The sequence below is a fragment of the Scyliorhinus torazame genome, chromosome 15, assembly GCF_047496885.1.
Source record: "Scyliorhinus torazame isolate Kashiwa2021f chromosome 15, sScyTor2.1, whole genome shotgun sequence".
NCBI lineage: Eukaryota > Metazoa > Chordata > Chondrichthyes > Carcharhiniformes > Scyliorhinidae > Scyliorhinus > Scyliorhinus torazame.
Window position 1 is genome coordinate 185,631,115 of NC_092721.1, and position 18,690 is coordinate 185,649,804.

The 18,690-nt window shown below is 48.1% G+C and overlaps 1 protein-coding gene across 4 annotated transcripts in view; it reads left to right on the forward strand.

Annotated features, from left to right (window-relative positions):
• The window catches only part of LOC140392060 (regucalcin-like), a 33,418-nt gene extending 14,951 nt beyond the window's left edge, over positions 1-18,467 (forward strand). For 3 of the 4 annotated variants that reach the window (XM_072477271.1, XM_072477270.1, XM_072477269.1), the window contains exons 3-7: positions 2,778-2,960; positions 6,869-7,084; positions 8,536-8,667; positions 13,028-13,182; positions 18,214-18,467. In XM_072477271.1, the coding sequence (XP_072333372.1) occupies positions 2,778-2,960; positions 6,869-7,084; positions 8,536-8,667; positions 13,028-13,182; positions 18,214-18,264 (737 nt within the window). In that variant the 3' untranslated portion in view covers positions 18,265-18,467. The remainder of the gene's footprint in view (positions 1-2,777; positions 2,961-6,868; positions 7,085-8,535; positions 8,668-13,027; positions 13,183-18,213) is intronic. The other variant, XM_072477272.1, reaches the window with a different exon arrangement.
• The last annotated feature ends 223 nt before the right edge of the window (positions 18,468-18,690 follow it).

An 18,690-nucleotide genomic window follows, 5' to 3' on the forward strand; every position in this document is an offset into this window, starting at 1 on the left:
CCTCCTTCGTTCCAGTGAGAACAAACCGAGTTTATTCAATCGCTCCTCATAGCTTATGCCCTCCATACCAGGCAACATTCTGGTAAATCTCTTCTGCACCCTCTCTAAAGCCTCCACATCCTTCTGGTAGTGTGGCGACCAGAATTGAACACTATACTCCAAGTGTGGCCTAACTAAGGTTCTATACACTGCTGCCTCAAGGCGCTGAGGACCCGGGTACCTGTCCGTGTGGAGTTTTCACATTCTTCCCGTGTCTACGTGGGTCTCTTCCCCCACAAACCAAAAATGTGCAGGGTAGGTGGATTGGCCACGCTAAATTGCCCCTTAATTGGAAAAAAATAATAATTGGGTATTCTAAATTTTTTTTTTTAAATGATGAGTCATCAGTGTCAAGCCAAAGAGATAATCTTTTAGCCTGACTCGACAATATTAGTGAATTTGATAGGCTTCTCATAGAGCAGTTGAAAAGTTATCAATATTATGGTTCAGGGAAGACCAACATTTTAATGCACAGAACCGCTGATGACTTCACCACTATAATGGCAGAGTGGCTCAGAAACCAATTCACTAATGAAGCTCAAAAATGCCAAATACCATTCCGGAATTGTTGATTCGAAACCAGATGTGAGTCACGTGTACTAATTAACATTAATTTTAAGATAAGTGACCAGCGACGGTGAAGGCGTTGAGCGATTTCTCTGTTTTGTCCAGCTACAATCCCATACGTCTGAGTGCCTGGAGATATCTGTTTTGGAAATCATTGCAAATTTAGGTTTTGACATCAAAAATTGTGGTGGCAGATCTTCGATAATGTCGCAAATATGGCAGGAAGATATTCGGGTACAAGCAAGCCTGAACAATGTAAGCCTCTGTATTATTCATCCCGTGTTCCAGTCACTCCTAGAATTTAATCTGCAATGCAGCAGTTGAATCGTGTAAGGAAGCTGTGCATTGTTTTGACTTTGTTCATAACTTGTGTGCCTTTTTTCTGGTTTCAACGCATATGCTGCAATCACGCTTGGAGGAGGCACTCGGAAAACATTTGATGGTCAAATGAATTTGTAACACCAGGTGATCCATTTGTGCAATTCATTTACGGGATGTGGGCGTCACTGGTTAGGCCAGCGTTTATTGCCCATCCCTAGTTGCCCTTCAGAAGGTGGTGATGAGTTGCCTTCTTGAACCGCTGCAGTCCTTCAGGTGTAGGTACACCCACTGTGCTGTTAGGGAGGGAGGTCCAGGAATTTGCCCCAGCGACAGTGAAGGAACGGCAATATATTTCCAAGTCGGGGTGGTGAGTGACTTGGAGGGGAACCTCTAGGTGGTGGGGCTCCCAAGTATCCGCTGCTCTTGTCCTTCTAGATGGTAGTGGTCGTGGGTTTGGAAGGTGCTGTCTAAGGAACCTTGGTGAGTTACTGCAGTGCATTTTGTAGACGGTACACAAGGCTGCCACTGTTCGTCAGTGGTGGAGGGTTTGAATGTTTGTGGAAGGAGGAGCAATTAAGTGGGCTACTTTGTCCTGGATGGTGTTGAGCTTCTTGAGTGTTGTTGGAGCTGCGCTCATCCAGGCAAGTGGAGAGTGTTCCACTACACTCCTGACTTGTGCCTTGTAGATGGTGGACAGGCTTTGGGGAGTCGGGAGGTGAGGTACTCGCCGTGGGATTCCTATCCTTTGACTCATCAGCCACTTTGCTTGCCACAGGACACATAGATTACAATATTGACCATCTCTACCGCCATACTGACAACAGGTAGTTTTTGATTTCAATCCATCAACTACAAGCTTGCTCTCATAAGCTAACAACGCTAAAGCAGTGATTTTCAGTTTATGTAGCTTGCATTCAGGGTATCAATTATGGGTTTGTTACATGTTAGAGAGCACTAAAGCAGTTAAGCAGTGATTTTGGGTTTTTGTGGCTTGCATTGTGGATTTCAATTTATCAAATACAGGCTTGTTCTCATAAGCTAAAGAGCACTAAAGAAGTTAAGCAGTAATTTGGGTTTTGGGGATTGCATTGTGTGAGCTGAGGGTGGACGTGGTTGGGGACAGCGATGCAATTTGGGGGTAGGTTTGACATAATTGGGGCAAGGCTTGATGTCACTTGGGGCGGGCCGTCACGACACCAGAGGGGCAGGGCTTGATGTGGGTACTCCGCTAAGAGCGAGAGCACAGGGCCTCCAAAAGTGTAAGCCCGCCTTTGGTTTCAAGTAATGTAACTGTAATTATACATGTATTTCATTCTTGCTGAACGCAGACCTTTTCTGAGGGTTGTAGATGACTCAATAAAGTGATTGTGAATGGATCAGAAAAAACTTGTCTCTCTGGTTGTTCTGTTCAAGCCATACTCATGTAAATCTGCTGTCCTGAACTTGTGTGGCGAGGGTCTCCTAGAGAGAAAACAGAACCCCTACACCTTTAATAGCTATGCATCAAGCCACTTGCACTCTAAGTTCTAGAATGCTCTCCCTAAACATACAATCATTCCCACGTCTCCCCCTTTAAGTTGCAAATTAAAAATTACCTCTTTACTGAGCAATAAATCACCTCTTTTGCACTGGGTCAAATTTTGTTTGCAAACCCTCCTGTACATTGCCTCGGGATATTTTCCTAAGATAAAGGTGCTATGGAAATACATTGATGCTCTAGTATCTTGAGTGAGTTGGTTAGACTAAGAAAATTCAATCTTCTATTTAATTTGTTGTCACATAGTTTTGAAAGTCACAGTTAAACTTTCTCTTAAATGCTCCTCGCAAACCCCTTGCATTTTCTTTTCCAGATATTCCAGTGGGGTCTGTCGCTCCCCGAAGTTCAGGCGGATACGTCTTGGCCAATGGGGAAAAGTTTTGCTTTCTGGACTGGGAGAAAAAAGAGGTTACTGACATAGCACAGATCGATGACGCAAAAACAAACATCAGATTCAATGATGGCAAAGTGGATCCCGCTGGACGCTTTTTTGCAGGTGGTGACAATTTGTAATATGACCCTGCCTCTGACCCAGCTCAAGTGCTGCTGAAACCCCCCCATTCATGCCCTTTGCGATCTAAAGGCTTGACTATTCCAATTCTATGGCCAGCCTCCCATGTTCCACCTGTGAGCTATTCTTAAACTCTATTGACTGGAGCCGTACTCACACCAAGCCCCATCCGTACATCAGCTCTCTGCTCGCTGGACTATATTGACTCCGGGTCTAGAAATGCCACCATTTCAAGTCCTCATGATTGCTTTGAAATCCATTGATAACCCTGCCCAATTACTATCACCGCCACCTCCTCCAGTCCTGCACCAGGATAACCCTCTGAATCTCTACGCTCTTCTAATTCTGGTCACCTTTGGCAGCTCCGCCCCTCCATCCCCCACCCTCCAAACCCCTCCTCTTGAATTCTCCTTAAAACTTACCCACTTGTTTTTCAAGCTGTTGGTCACCTGACGTACTCCTTTTGTGGCTTAGTGTCCAATTTTGTTTGTTGATTTTTCCCATTTCCTGGGATGTGGGCATCACTTGCACTTATTGTCCATCCCTAATTGCCCTCGAGAAGGTGGGAGTGGGACACCTTTTTGAACTGCTGCATTCTGTGTGGTACAGCTACTCCCACTGTGCCGTTAGGCAGGGAGTTCCAGGATTTCAACCCCAGTGCTGTGCCTGTGAAGCACCTTCGAATGTTTTACGGTTTTAAAGGCACAATCTAAATACGAGGGAGGCAGTGGTGGAATGGTATTGGCGTAGCGGACCCAGGTTCGTATCCCCCCACTGCCGATGGTGATATTTGAATTCAATTAAAATCTGGACCATGAGAACATTGTCGAGTGTCATACCTGGCTGCCCTACACGTGACTCCACGTCCACTGAAATTGTGTTTTTTCTGGAATGGCTGGGTACAGCAAGCACTTGAAGCGCAATTAGGGATGGGCAATAAATGCTGGCCCTCAGCCAGCGATGCCCACAACCAAAGAATAAAAATATGTTGTTGGTGGCTTTAGACAATGCTGGTGTAATTAAATCCTGGTGTTAAGTCTGCTTAAGGGTGGCACGATGGCACAGTGGGCAGCACTGCTGTCTCTCAGCACAAGGCCCCCCCCCCCCCCCCCCCTCAACCGCGCCGCCCCCCCCCCCCCGGTTCAATTCCAGCCTTGGGTGACTGTGTGGAGTTTGTACGTTCTCCCTGTGTCTGCAAGGGTTTCCTCCGGGTGCTCCGGTTTCCTCCTGCAGTCCATGATACATTGGCCATGACATACTTACAGTCCTCCTACAGTCCATGATAAGTTGCCTCTTAGTGTCCAAAAATGTACAGGTTGGGCGAATTGGCCCTGATCAATTGCTCCTTCGTGTCCAGGGATATGTAAGTTAGGTTGAGCGGTTATTAGGATAGTGAGAGAAAGTGGGCATGGACGGAGTCTCTTTCAGAGTGTGGGTGCAGACTTGATTGGCCAAATGGCTTCTTTCTGCACTGTAGGGATTCTATGATTCACCTCACTGCAATGTTTTGTTTATAAATTAAAACTCCAGTTCCTGATTCCCATGATGACCCTGTGAATCACCACTGTGCTCAGACTTGAGATAAATAAACAAATGGAGCAGATTGGTTCAACCTTCCTGCATCTCAAGAGCATTTAAATGGGTTTGAGGAACATTGTACATTGCGGGTTTGTGACCAGTGAGAACAGGTTTGTGTTTCAGTAACACCTCTTCCTGAACCCTAATTGAAATGAGTTTTGGGAATATAAACCAATTCTCACAAACAAGTGGATTTTATTTATTGATATTCCTGTTTAGGCATTGAACAAATGTCATGATTTTTTTTGTTAAGTATACTGAAGAAACTAATCTTAGCCCATCTTAGGGTCCGAGAATCCCTACAGTGCAGAAGGAGGCCATTCGGCCCAGCGAGTCTGCACTGACCACCAGAAAGAGTACCACACCTAGTCCCACTTCCCCGCCCTATCCCCATAACCCCACCTAACCTTCACACACTAAAGGGCAATTTAGCTTAGCCAATCCACCTAACCTGCACATCTTTGGACTGCAGGAGGAAACCGGAGCACCCGGAGGAAACCCACGCAGACACGGGGAGAACGTGCAAACTCCACACAGATAGTCACCCAAGGTCAGAATTGAACCCGGGCCCCTGGCACTGTAAGGCAGCAGTGCTAACCACTGTGCCACCATGCTGGCCATGCAGTTTTGAGAGTTGCTTGAGTGGGAGTGAAAAGAGATTGTTATGGGGCATTGAGTAATTATCAGCCATTTTTATACGTACTGTAAATCAAACTGTCCAATTAAGACAAGTCTTCACTATGATAAGAGGTGGAATGGAATACAGGGAATTCAATTCAATGCTTAACAATGCAGCCATCTGGTACTGATACTGACTGTCATATTTCCATTTGATTCTGTGACATAAAAAATGGCTGCTTTCCAATAATTAAGTAAACAACCATGGAACAGAGAAATTTTAATAAATTGAAATACGTCGAACCTAGGTTAATTTAGTAAGGAATATTCGTGTTTCCAGTATCGTGCAGCAAACATCGGGACACGGTAGCATAGACGTCCAATAGAAAGGTTTAGGGGGCCCGGCACTGGAAGGGTATTGGAAGGGAGTGACGGGAGTGATTTCGCGGGTGGTGAGGGCCCGGGTCAAACCAGGCTGGGGGTTAGCTCTATTTGGAGTTGCGGAAGAGTCGGGAGTGCAGGAGGCGAAAGAGGCCGACGTTGTGGCCTTTGCGTCCCTAGTAGCCCGGCGCAGGATCCTACTCATGTGGAAGGAGGCGAAACCCCCCGGACTGGAGGCCTGGGTAAATGATATGGCGGGGTTCATTAAACTGGAGCAGATAAAGTTTGCCCTGAGAGGATCGGCTCAAGGGTTCACCAGGCGGTGGCAGCCATTTCTCGACTACCTAGGGGAACGTTAGAGGGAAGACAGATGACCAGCAGCAGCAACCCAGGGGGAGGGGGGGGGGGGGGGGGGGGGGTTTAGTTTAGGTCAAAGATAAAGGGGTTTTGTTACTTGTGTATTGTTTAAAATTTCTGTATTGTTATTGTTGCGTTTGCTTTGTAAGAGGGGAAAAATTGTTGTTTGGGAAAAAATTTTCAATAAAACATTTATAAAAAAAAAAAGAAAGGTTTAGGGGCGGCATGGTGGCGCAGTGGTTAGCACTGCTGTCTCACGGGGCGGCATGTGGCGCAGTGGATAGCACTGGGACTGCAGCGCTGAGGACCCAGGTTTGAATCCCGGCCCTGGGTCACTCTACGTGTGGAGTTTGCACATTCTCCCCGTGTCTGCGTGGGTCTCACCCCTACAACCCAAAGATGTGCAGGTTAGTTGGATTGGCGACGCTAAATTGCCCCATAATTGGAAACATTTTTAAACAAGATTTATAAAGTGCCGACGCAACCTCAAAACATCAGAAAGGGTTTTACAGTCAATGGGGAACTTTTGAAATGTGACGATAAAAGCAAATTACTGCAGATGCTGGAATCTGAAACAAAAACAGAAAATACAGGACAATCGCAGCAGTTCTGACAGCACCTGTGGAGAGAGAAGGGAGCTAACATTTTGAATCTGGATGACTCCTTGTCAAAGCGTTGAAAGGGGGAGAAATTTTATTTCTGCGTGAGTTGGGTGGGAAGTAGTGAAATATCTTAATAAAAGTACAAACTAGGAACAGGAGTAGGCCACTCGGCCCCTCGAGCCTGCTCCACCATTCAATGAGTTCATGGCTGATCTGATTGTAAACTTCAACCAGAGGACTCAAATCTGTTCCCTTTCACTGTGCAATTTGAGATTTTATGGCCTAGATTGGCTGGCGGGAGGTACAGCAATCTTTGTGATATTTTAAGCCCTTTGTGAACGAGAACCTTTGTTTCAGGCACCATGGGAATGGAGACTCGCCCTGGCGAATTTGAAAGGCACCAGGGCTCTCTTTATACGTTGCAGACTGATCACTCTGTTGTCAAACACTTTGATCAGGTGGACGTTTCCAATGGTCTAGACTGGTCACTCGATCACAAGATCTTCTATTACATTGACAGTTTATCTTTTACCGTGGATGCGTTTGACTATGACCTGCAGACAGGGAAGATTTGTAAGTATCACGATGAATGTGCTAAGCTATTTTTTTAATCTGTTTACGGGATGTGGGCAATGCAGCCAAGGCTGCATTTCTGACCTGACCTTAGTTGTGCTGAGATAGTGGTAGGCCTCCTCATTGTTAGTCTCCAGTGTCACATTGTGCAGTGTAAAGTCCTGGGGCGGGATTCACCCCCCCCCCCAACCGGGTGGGGGAATTGCCGGGGCGCCGTGCAAATCGCGCCACCCCGACCCCCGCACGCAATTCTCCCACACCGCCGAAACCAGCAGCACACAAATCGCGCCACCCCGACCCCCGCACGCGATTCTCCCACACCGCCGAAACCAGCAGCACACAAATCGCGCCGTGCCGTTGGGAGGATCGCCGCTCGCCGTTTGCGGCGATTCTCCGGCCCGGATGGGCCAAGCGGCCAGTGAAAAAAATGCCAGTCCCGCCGGCGCCGTTCAAACCTGCTCTCGGCCGGCGGGACCTGGGGTTTCAAGGGCCGGGAGCGGCCTGTGGGGGGAGGGGGTTCCAACCCCGGTGAGGCCCTCCGGAGTGGCCTGATGCGCGATCGGGACCCACCGATCGGTGGGCCGGCCTCTCTGTCGGCGGGCCTCCTTTCTTCCGCCGGCAAGCCTAGATCCATGATCCATCTTTGTGCAGGTCGGCCTGGGGGCGCTAGTTGGCGCCGGCCCAACTACGCATGCGCGGGACCCAAGGCGCCGCGTCTTTTTTTCCACAGCGGCGGGTCTCTGACGCCGTGCTGAGGCCCCGGCCCCGTAAATCGCGCGACGCCCCTGCTAGCCCCACGGAGAGGGGAGAATAGGGGTCTGGGAACGGCGCCGACGCCGAGTAAAACACTCCGGTTTTACTCCGGCGTCGGCACTTATACTCCCGTTGGGAGAATCACGCCCCTGATATGAGAGTTTCTACCACCACTCAATCCAAAGTGCAAATCCATATAGGAAGTGGGGGTGATTTGTAATAGGTAAACGCTAAACTCCAGGGATGGCGGGACTGTCCTATGAAGAGAGATTGGGCAAACGGACCTGTATTCTCTAAGTTTCGATGAATTATCTCATAGAAACCTACTTAACGGGATAGATGGGATCGATGAGGTAAGAGTTTCACTTGGTTGGGGAGTCTAGAACCAGGGGGCACAATTTTAAAATAAGGGAGAAGCCTCTTAGGACTGAGAGGAGGGGAAATCTCTTTACACAGAAGGTTGCAAGTCTTTGGAAATCTCTACTGCAGAGGGCTGTGCAAACTCAGTCACTGTGTATGTTTAAAGCAGAGATTGGTATATTTCTGATTAACAATTAATGTGAAGGGTTATGGGGATAGTGTGGGTAAAAGGCATTTAAGTGTCTGATGAGCCACGATCGTATTAAATAGCAGAGCAGGCTCGACGGGCTGAATGGCCTACTCCTGTTCCAATGTCCCACACTGGTTTATTTTGACAGCAAATCGAAGAGTTGTGTACAAGCTTGAAAAAGAAGAAGTTATTCCCGATGGACAGTGCATCGATAGTGAAGGAAAGCTCTGGGTCGCCTGCTACGATGGTGGAAGAGTCCTTCGTATCGACCCAGAGACAGGTAAACAAACCATTTGCAGATTTTTCAGCTGTTGGATATTTTGGAGCGAAGCTTTCGGAGAATCAGCCAACACAGACACAAGGTTGTGGAGGTGAGGGTAAGGGGTCTTAATGAAGAAAAGGATGATGAGGCTTCAAGCCCATGCCTGGGTTGAGAAGAAGACCCTGGTTTCACTCGGTTGTGTTTGTCATCAGCAAGAAGGCCGGATTAGCGTAGTAGCATGGTGCGGCTTCAGTGGGAATTTCTATTGTTAGCACCGCCTCCTGCCACTGAGAAACATAGCGCTGGGAGGCCGGAAAATCCCACCCAACCTTTTGGAGAACATTTTGACTCAAAAATAATTGTCACCCCACTTTAAGAAGGATGTGGGAGTCCTTCAGAGAGTGCAGAGAAGATTTAAAAGAAAGGTTCCTGAGATGAAGGATTTTAGGCGCACGATTATTTTTTGGGGCGAATGTTTTAATTCTAAATTTTAACCATTTTTATACAAAGCACACAATAACACAGAATGATAACAACACAGTAAGAATCTCCCCCTTCCCCTCACAACAATATAATCTCACCACTAACCCTCTCCTCCACTATATGTCTCCGCCCCCTAACAGCTATCCGTGACCAACTCTTTAAAGTACATTATAAATGGCCGGCATCTACGCTAAAAACCCTTCCACCAACCCTCTCACAGTGAACTTGATCTTATCGAGGTGCAAAAACGCCATCAGGTCACCCAGCCGTACCGGGGCGCTTGGCCATGTGATCGTTCTCCAGCACAAGAGGATCCGTCCCCTTGCCACAAGCGAGGCAAAGGTCAGGACACCTGCCCCCGCCCCCATCCGGAGATCCGGCACATCCAGAACCACAAAATTGGCACTGGTGGGTAAGGCTCCAGCTCAATGCCCAGGATTGCCGATATAGTATCAAACGTGGACCTCCAGAAGCCCATCAGCTTTGAGCACGATCAGAACATGTGCACTTGGTGCACCGGCCCCCTCAAACACCGATCACATCTATCCTCCGATCGAAAAACCGACTCATTCTAGCCTTCGTGAGGTGTGCTCGAAACACTACCTGTAGCTGGATGAGACTCAGCCTTGCCCAAGACGAGATCGCATTCACCCTCCTCAGTGCCGCGCTCCAAACCTCCTTCGCCAAAATCGGCCCCAGTTCTTCTACTCACTTTGCCTTCACACATTCAACGAAGCACATCTCCTTCCCCCACCATGCACTGGTATAAGTCCGATGTACTGGCCACCTCCGACCCCGAGCCAGGATAAAATCCGCTCGAGCAAGGTACAAGGCAGCTTCACCGGGAAGGCTGGAAAATGTCTTTTGAGCCAGCTACGCACCTGGAGATACCTGAACCCATCAGCATCTGTAAGCCCATAATTTCTCCTTCAGTTCCCCCAGGCTAGCGAACCAACCCCCTAAAAACAAATCTCCCACCTTCTCCAACCATTTTCCCTTCCACTCCCTAAACTTCACATCTGACCTAGCAGATTTGAGTAACTGATTTGCACAGATGGGAGCGAGCCTCAAGGCAGCCTTCAAATTGAAATGTTGAGGGAAATGGCGCCAAATTTTTAATGTGGTTACAACCACCGGGTTAGTCACATGTTTCTTCGACACCACCGGGAGTGGAGCCGTTACCAACGCCCCAGGCTTGCCCGCCTCACAGGCTCTGCTTCCACCTGGACCCATAGCTCCTTGTGGGCAGCACGTTAGCACAAGTAGCTAGCACTGTGGCTTCACAGCACCAAGGTCCCAGGTTCGATTCCCCGCTGGGTCACTGTCTGTATGGAGTCTGCACTTTCTCCCCGTGTCTGCGTGGATTTCCCCCGGGTGCTTCAGTTTCCTCCCACAGTCCAAAGACGTGCAGTTTAGGTGGATAGGCGATGCTAAATTGCCCTTCGTGTCCAAAGGGTTAGGAGGGGTATTGGGTTACGGGGATAGGGTGGAAGTGAGGGCTTAAGCGGATCGGTGGAGACTTGATGGGCCGAATGGCCTCCTTCTGCACTGTATGTTCTATGTTCCTCTGAATCTCTGCACCCCTAACACATTTTCAGCATTGGCTGCCCAATACTAATACTGAAAGATTGGCAAGGCCAAGCCCCCTACTTGTCTCTCCCTCTGGAGTACCGTCCTCCTGATTCTTGGGCCCTTACCCGCCCAGATAAACCCAGCCACAAGCTGGTCGATCTCTCTGAAGAACGCCTTAGGCAGGTACAACGGGGAGGCACTGAAATAAAACTCAAAATCTCGGCAAGATATTCATCTTAACCGATTGCACTCAGTCCGCCAGGGAGATTAGGAGACCATCCCACCGTTGCAGGTCTGCCTCAACCTTTCCCACCAGACTCATGTAGTTCATCCTCCGGAATTTCCTGCAGCCCCTTGCTATCTGGACCCCCAAATACTGAAAATGGTTTGCTGCATCAATTTCTGGCCACAAGATTAGATTGGAGAAGTTGGCGATTGTTCACTTTGGAGCAAAGAAGATTGAAGGGAAATTTGATAGAGGAGTACAAGATTATAACAGCTTCTGACATTATGACAAGAAAAACATTGTTCCCATTCACTGATGATATGAGGACCAGGGGACATAAATGTAAGGTTTCGGCCAATAGGTACGGGGGCAATGTGACGCAGAACTTCTTTCTGCAGCGAGTGGTAATGTCCTGAAACCCGCTGCCCACCAGGGTGGTGGAAACAGAAATGACCGATGATTCCCGGAGGAAATTGGATGGGTTGTTGAGGGAAATAAACGTTCAGGACTGCAGGGGTAGAGTGAGGGAATGAAACTGCCTGGATTGCTCTGTAGAGAGCTGGCAGGGGTTTGACGGACTGAATGGCCTCCTGTGTCGTGAAACACTCTATGACTATTTTTGAATGGACATTTGAATGGCTCACCCCGTTTTACGCCCCCGCCACCACCGGGGTCAGGCTTTGAACATTCCACCCTATGAACTCTATGATGTTGGACCGCATTCTTACAGATTGGGAGAGAGGTGAAAAGGTAAAATTGAATATCACTGGCAGATTCTGCACTCGCAGGAAGAGGATGGATCCAATCACAGATATCTGAGGACTAAGATTTTTTTTTTTGAAGCAGGATAAAGCTTTTATATCTAGCAAGTGGAGCATTTAACTCAAATGTCAATGCTGTGGAAAGTCAGCTAGGGTTGATGAGTATCTCTGTGGTGGATGGAGGATTTGTCCCTGGAGATGTGCTTCGGTCAAGTGGTGAAAAGGCCGAACACCTTTTTTCCTCGAACCCTCCACTTCATGCTGGCTCTCCTCCTGTTCAGTCCCATGGAGCTACTACCCTGCTTCCCATCCCCAGCAAATGTTGGCGTTCTCCTTCCCCTGTGTCAAGCTCTGGGCCCAGTTGCTTCACCCCTCTCTACTGCCACCTACGAGGAGATCTTCTGCCATGGCATGCCAGCCTTGCCTGTTTTGCAGCATCATCACACATCCACTTTAGCTCGTCTGCAACCCCTCTGTGAACTCCCATCATTGAACCACGCCAGGCCACCCCTCTTTCTGCTGCCCTCCACGTTGCCAGAAGAGATCATTGTCGCTTTTCAGCTCTGATCAAATGGCTGAAACACTGACATTTTCTTTTCTGGTGTCATTTGTTTTTTTTAAATAAATTTAGAGTGCCAATTCATTTTTTCCAATTAAGGGGCAATTTAGCATGGTAAATCTACCTGCCCTGCACATCTTTGGGTCGTGGGGGCGAAACCCACGCAGACACAGGGAGAATGTGCAAACTCCACACGGACAGTGACCCAGAGCCGGGATCGAACCCGGGACCTCGGCGGCGTGAGCCACCAGTGCTAACCACAGCACCACCGTGCTGCCCTTCTGGTGTTATTTCTTAGAGTTCTTTTTGCAATTTAAAGCACCTCTTCATTGGTCCTGCATCTGTAATTTTTTAACATACGTCTCAGCACCCACATTTCAAAGGGCTCGATTTTCTTCCACAGATCTTTACTTACTGTCCGGGTTTCTGAGGCATGATGATTAGAATGTCGTATCTAATGAGCTTTCCCCTTGTTAGAAGCTTGTGTTTTCTTCTTGCCATCCCCCCCATTGTCCAACCCCCGCTCCCTTCTCCTGTTTATTTACTTTTATTTTTCTCTCTTCTGCCAGTAACCATTTGTCCTGCTCATTGTCATTAATGTTCCCCACCATTGCCAGCTAAACCCGCTGTCCATTCATCCCTGCTTCTACCTGAGTTTGGCGGCTATTATACATGTACTGGGTCCTGTTGCTCTCAGAGCTGCAGTAATAATAGGAGTCGCAGCTTAGCTCGCTGCACAAAATTGTACAAGTGACTGAGGAAGAATGTATTTTTTAGGTAAAAGGATGCAGACGGTGAAATTGCCTGTTCACAAAACCACATCTTGCTGCTTTGGAGGAAAGGATTATTCCGATCTTTATGTAACAACAGCTACCAAAAGAATGGACAAAGAGTCACTTCAGAGAGAACCGCAGGCTGGTGGGATTTTTAAGGTATGTGGATTTGTTGTACCATATGCTGAGTACAGTTAGTGAGAGGGTAACATTTGAAGGATACATCTGCCCGTTTTAGCTTCTCTCCTCCGTTAAGGCACTAATGCATCAGAGATAATGGCAGGCAACCTCCACCTCACTCAAGTGGCCAGAGTTGAAGACTGAAGCTAGACATTGAGCATTCAGCTGGTTACTTATATATGCAGACCCCAGAGCCAACCTCAATCTATTTTTCCAGCTGCCATTCACACAGATACGCCTGCCAGCAAAGTTCACTGAATAGCAAACTAGAGTGAAGATCCTGGATAAATTGCCCTTCACCTAGTCCAGCACCTAGCTGAGATCAATTATTTCAGTTCAATTCCAATTTTCTTTCAGGAAAGTGGCAGCCATATTGTGCACAGAAAACTCCCACAAAGAGCAATGTGATAATGTCCTGGGGCGGAATTCTCCCCTACACGGCGGGGGCGGGGGGTCCCGGCGGGATGGAGTGGCGTGAACCACTCCGGTGTCGGGCCGCCCCAAAGGATTCCTCCGTACCTTTAGGGGCCAAGCCGGCACCTTTAGGGGCCAGGCCCGCGCCTGAGTGGTTGCCGCCCCACCGACTGGCGTGGAAGGCCTTTGGCACCACGCCAGCCGGGGCCGAAGGGACTCCGCCGGCCGGCAGGAGTCCGCGCATGCGCGGTAGCGTCAGTGGCTGCTGACGTCATCCACGCGCATGCGCAGGGGGTCACCTACGTGTCGGCCATCGGTGGGCCCCGATCGTGGGCCAGGCCACCGTGGGGGACCCCCCGGGGCCAGATCGCCCCGCACCCCCCCCCACCCCCACCCCCCCAGGACCCCGGAGCCCACTCGCGCCGCCAGGTCCCGCTGGTAAGGGACCTGGTTCAATTCATGCCAGCGGGACCGGCATAGCAGCAGCGGGACTTCGGCCCATCGCGGGCCGGAGGATCGGCGGGGGGGGGGGGCCGCCGACCGGCGAGGCACGTTTCCCGCCCCTGCTGAATCTCCGGTGCTGAAGAATTCGGCGGCCGGGGGGGGGCGGGGTTCATGCCGCCGATTCGCCGACCCGGCGGGAGGTCGGAGAATCCCGCCCCAGATAACCTTTCAAACATGTCTGTTGAGGGATAAATATTGGTGCACTGGGATAACGCCCCTGCTCTTCCTCAAACTAATGGCATGGCATCATTTATAGACTGAGAAGGCAGAGTGGGTGTTGGTTCAATATCTTACCAGAGGACGGTACCTTCGCTAAGTTGTTAGCTCAAGACCAGCTTTTGATTCAGAGGCGAGAGTGTTAGCCACTGAGCCATAACTGACATGTAACATAAATTTGGGGACCTCGGTGGGACCTCTACAAACGGGATAGTCTACACCTGGACCAGAGGGGTACCAATATCCGGGGGGGGAAATTTGCTCATGCTCTTCGGGAGGGTTTAAACTAGTTCAGCAGGGGCTTGGGAACCTGAATTGTAGCTCCAGTATACAGGAGGTTGAGAGCAGTGAGGTCATGAGTAAGGTTTCAAAGTTGCAGGAGTGTACCGGCAGGCAGGAAGGTGGTTTAAATTGTGTCTTCTTCAATGCCAGGAGCATCCGGAATAAGGTGGGTGAACTTGCGGCATGGGTTGGTACCTGGGACTTCAATGTTCTGGCCATTTCGGAGACATGGATAGAGCAGGGACAGGAATAGTTGTTGCAGGTGCCGGGGTTTAGATATTTCAGTAAGCTCAGGGAAGGTGGTAAAAGAGGGGGAGGGGTGGCATTGTTAGTCAAGGACAGTATTACGGTGGCAGAAAGGACGTTTGATGAGGACTCGTCGATTGAAGTAGTATGGGCTGAGGTTAGAAACAGGAAAGGAGAGGTCACCCTGTTAGGGGTTTTCTATAGGCCTCCGAAAAGTTCCAGAGATTTAGAGGAAAGGATTGCAAAGATGATTCTGGATAGGAGCGAAAGCAACAGGGTAGTTGTTATGGGGGACTTTAACTTTCCAAATATTGAAATGCTATAGTTCGAGTACTTTAGATGGGTCCGTTTTTGTCCAATGTGTGCAGGAGGGTTTCCTGACACAGTATGTAGATAGGCCAACGAGAGGCGAGGCCATATTGGATTTGGTACTGGGTAATGAACCAGGACATGTGTTAGATTTGGAGGTAGGTGAGCACTTTGGTGATAGTGACCACAATTTGATTACGCTTACTTTAGTGATGGAAAGGGATTGGTATATACCGCAGGGCAAGAGTTATATCTGGGGGAAAGGCAATTATGATGCGATGAGGCAAGACTTAGGTTGCATCAGATAGAGAGGAAAACTGCAGGGATGGGCACAATGGAAATGTGGAACTTGTTCAAGGAACAGCTACTGCGTGTCCTTGATAAGTATGTACCTGTCAGGCAGGGAGGAAGTGGTCGAGCAAGGGAACCGTGGTTTACTAAGGCAGTCGAAACACTTGTCAAGAGGAAGAAGGAGGCTTATGTAAAGATGAGACATGGAAGTTCAGTTAGGGCGCTCGAGAGTTACAAGTTAGCTAGGAAGGACCTAAAGAGAGAGCTAAGAAGAGCCAGGAGGGGACATGAGAAGTCTTTGGCAGGTAGGATCAAGGATAACCCTAAAGCTTTCTCTGGATATGTCAGGAATAAAAGAATGACGAGGGTAAGAGTAGGGCCAGTCAAGGACAGTAGTGGGAAGTTGTGCTTGGAGTCCGAGGAGATAGGAAAGGTGCTAAATGAATATTTTTTGTCAGTATTCACACAGGAAAAAGACAATGTTGTCGAGGAGACTACTGAGATTCAGGCTACTAGACTAGAAGGGCTTGAGGTTCATAAGGAGGAGGTGTTAACAATTCTGGAAAGGGTGAAAATAGATAAGTCCCCTGGGCCAGATGGGATTTATCCTAGGATTCTATGGGAAGCTAGGGAGGAGATTGCTGAGCCTTTGGCTTTGATCTTTAAGTCATCTTTGTCAACAGGAATAGTGCCAGAAGACTGGAGGATAGCAAATGTTGTCCCCTTGTTCAAGAAGGGGAGTAGAGACAACCCCGGTAACGATAGACCAGTGAGCCTTCTGTTGTGGGCAAAATCTTGGAAAGGTTTATAAGAGATAGGGTGTATAATCATCTGGAAAGGAATAATTTGATTAGACATAGTCAACATTGTTTCGTGAAGGGTAGGTCGTGTCTCACAAACCTTATTGAGTTCTTTGAGAAGGTGACCAAACAGGTGGATGAGGGTAAAGCAGTTGATGCGGTGTATATGGATTTCAGTAAAGCGTTTGATAAGGTTCCCCACGGTAGGCTACTGCAGAAAATACGGAAGCATGGGATTCAGGGAGATTTAGCTGTTTGGATCAGAAATTGGCTAGCTGGAAGAAGACAAAGGGTGGTGGTTGATGGGAAGTGTTCAGACTGGAGTCCAGTTACTAGTGGTGTACCACAAGGATCTGTTTTGGGGCTACTGCTGTTTGTCATTTTTATAAATGACCTGGAGGAGGGCGTAGAAGGATGGGTGAGTAAATTTGCAGATGATTTGGTGGGGTTGTGGACAGTGCGGAAGGATGTTACAAGTTACAGAGGGACATAGATAAGCTGCAGCGCTGGGCTGAGAGGTGGCAAATGGAGTTTAATGCAGAAAAGTGTGAGGTGATTCATTTTGGAAGGAATAATGGGAAGACAGAGTACTGGGCTAATGGTAAGATTCTTGGCAGTGTGGATGAGCAGAGAGATCTCGGTGTCTATGTACATAGATCCCTGAAAGTTGCCACTCCGGTTGAGAGGGTTGTTAAGAAGGCGTACGGTGTGTTAGCCTTTATTGGTAGAGGGATTGAGTTTCGGAGCCATGAGGTCATGTTGCAGCTGTACAAAACTCTGGTGCGGCCGCATTTGGAGTATTGCGTGCAATTCTGGTCACCGCATTATAGGAAGGATGTGGAAGTATTGGAAAGGGTGCAGAGGAGATTTACCAGAATGTTGCCTGGTATGATCTTATGAGGAAAGGCTGAGGGACTTGAGGCTGTTTTCATTAGAGAGAAGAAGGTTAAGAGGTGACTTAATTGAGGCATACAAGATGATCAGAGGATTGGATAGGGTTGACAGTGAGAGCCTTTTTCCTCGGATGGTGATGTCCAGCACGAGGGGACATAGCTTTAAATTGAGGGGAGATAGATATAAGACAGATGGCAGAGGTAGGTTCTTTACTCAGAGAGTAGTAAGGGCATGGAATGCCCTGCCTGCAACAGTAGTGGACTCGCCAACACTAAGGGTTATCAAATGGTCATTGGATAGACATATGGACGATAAGGGAATAGTGTAGATGGGCTTTAGGGTGGTTTCATAGGTCGGCGCAACATCGAGGGCCGAAGGGACTGTACTGCGCTGTTATGTTCTATGATGTATTGCTGGCAAGTGCAAAATGACTGGACACAGCAGGTTTAAAAAAGAAAACACCTTGTCAGGACAGAATGTAAAGGCACCTAAGTTGAATAACATATATTAATATTTCATTTTCAGTCAGCTTTATTCTTTTTTTTTAACTCCTATTTATACCAAGTTTCTCCTGCCACCTCCTCTCCCAAAGTGATTGACTCCATTTTGGACTTGTTCTTGTCCACTGGTATTTGCCAGGTGGGCAATGCCTGTGCGAATGGCATCAAGCTTCATGAAGGCATCGTAGCCCAGCCTTATCCAGCCACAGACTGCTTAACCTTTTTCCATCTATCCTTCTCCACTTTCTACTCGGGGATCACTGGGCAGTGAGAGTGCAATCAGAAGCAAAAATCTCAGCTGGTTTTCCTAATCCAGAGCTATAGAAGGCAAACTTCAGTCCTGCTTAGCTCGGGGTAGAGACTGAAATCTTGCTCGGGTGTGCAACTCAAGTACTTGCTACCTTAACCAATGCAGAACCTCATGTTTAAAACTCAATGTAACTTTCCAGGTTTATTCACAGAATGAGCCGAGGGTTCATTCCATTCAATGACACATAATCATTCCCTGAGGAAAATTTCCACATGAATGAAAATCCTTTTATTTTGCTTTCCAGGTTACCGGATTGGGTGTGAAGGGGATTCCACCATATTCGTACGCAGGCTAGACTATTTCCACAAGCAAATTCAGTACCAACATTAAGGAGACCTTATGAAGAGCAGCTGGATTTGCAATCAGGAAAAAAAATAGGCCAAATTTTACACTGCCTACTGAAAACAAAAATTGTTTTCAACTTTTTACATCATGTATACAAATCTGAGACTGGATACAGTTTTGTTAATTCACAGAATAAACATGTTCTGCCCCATGCTAATTCTCTTTAAAAAGGATGTGGAGATGCCGGAGTTGGACTGGGGTGAGCACAGTAAGAAGTCTTACAATGCCAGGTTAAAGTCCAACAGGTTTGTTTCAAATCACTAGCTTTCAGAGCATTGCTCCTACCTCAGGTGAATGGAGAGCTAGGTTCCAGAAACATATATATAGACAAAGTCAAAGATGCAAGACAATACTTTGAATGCGAGCATTTTCAGGT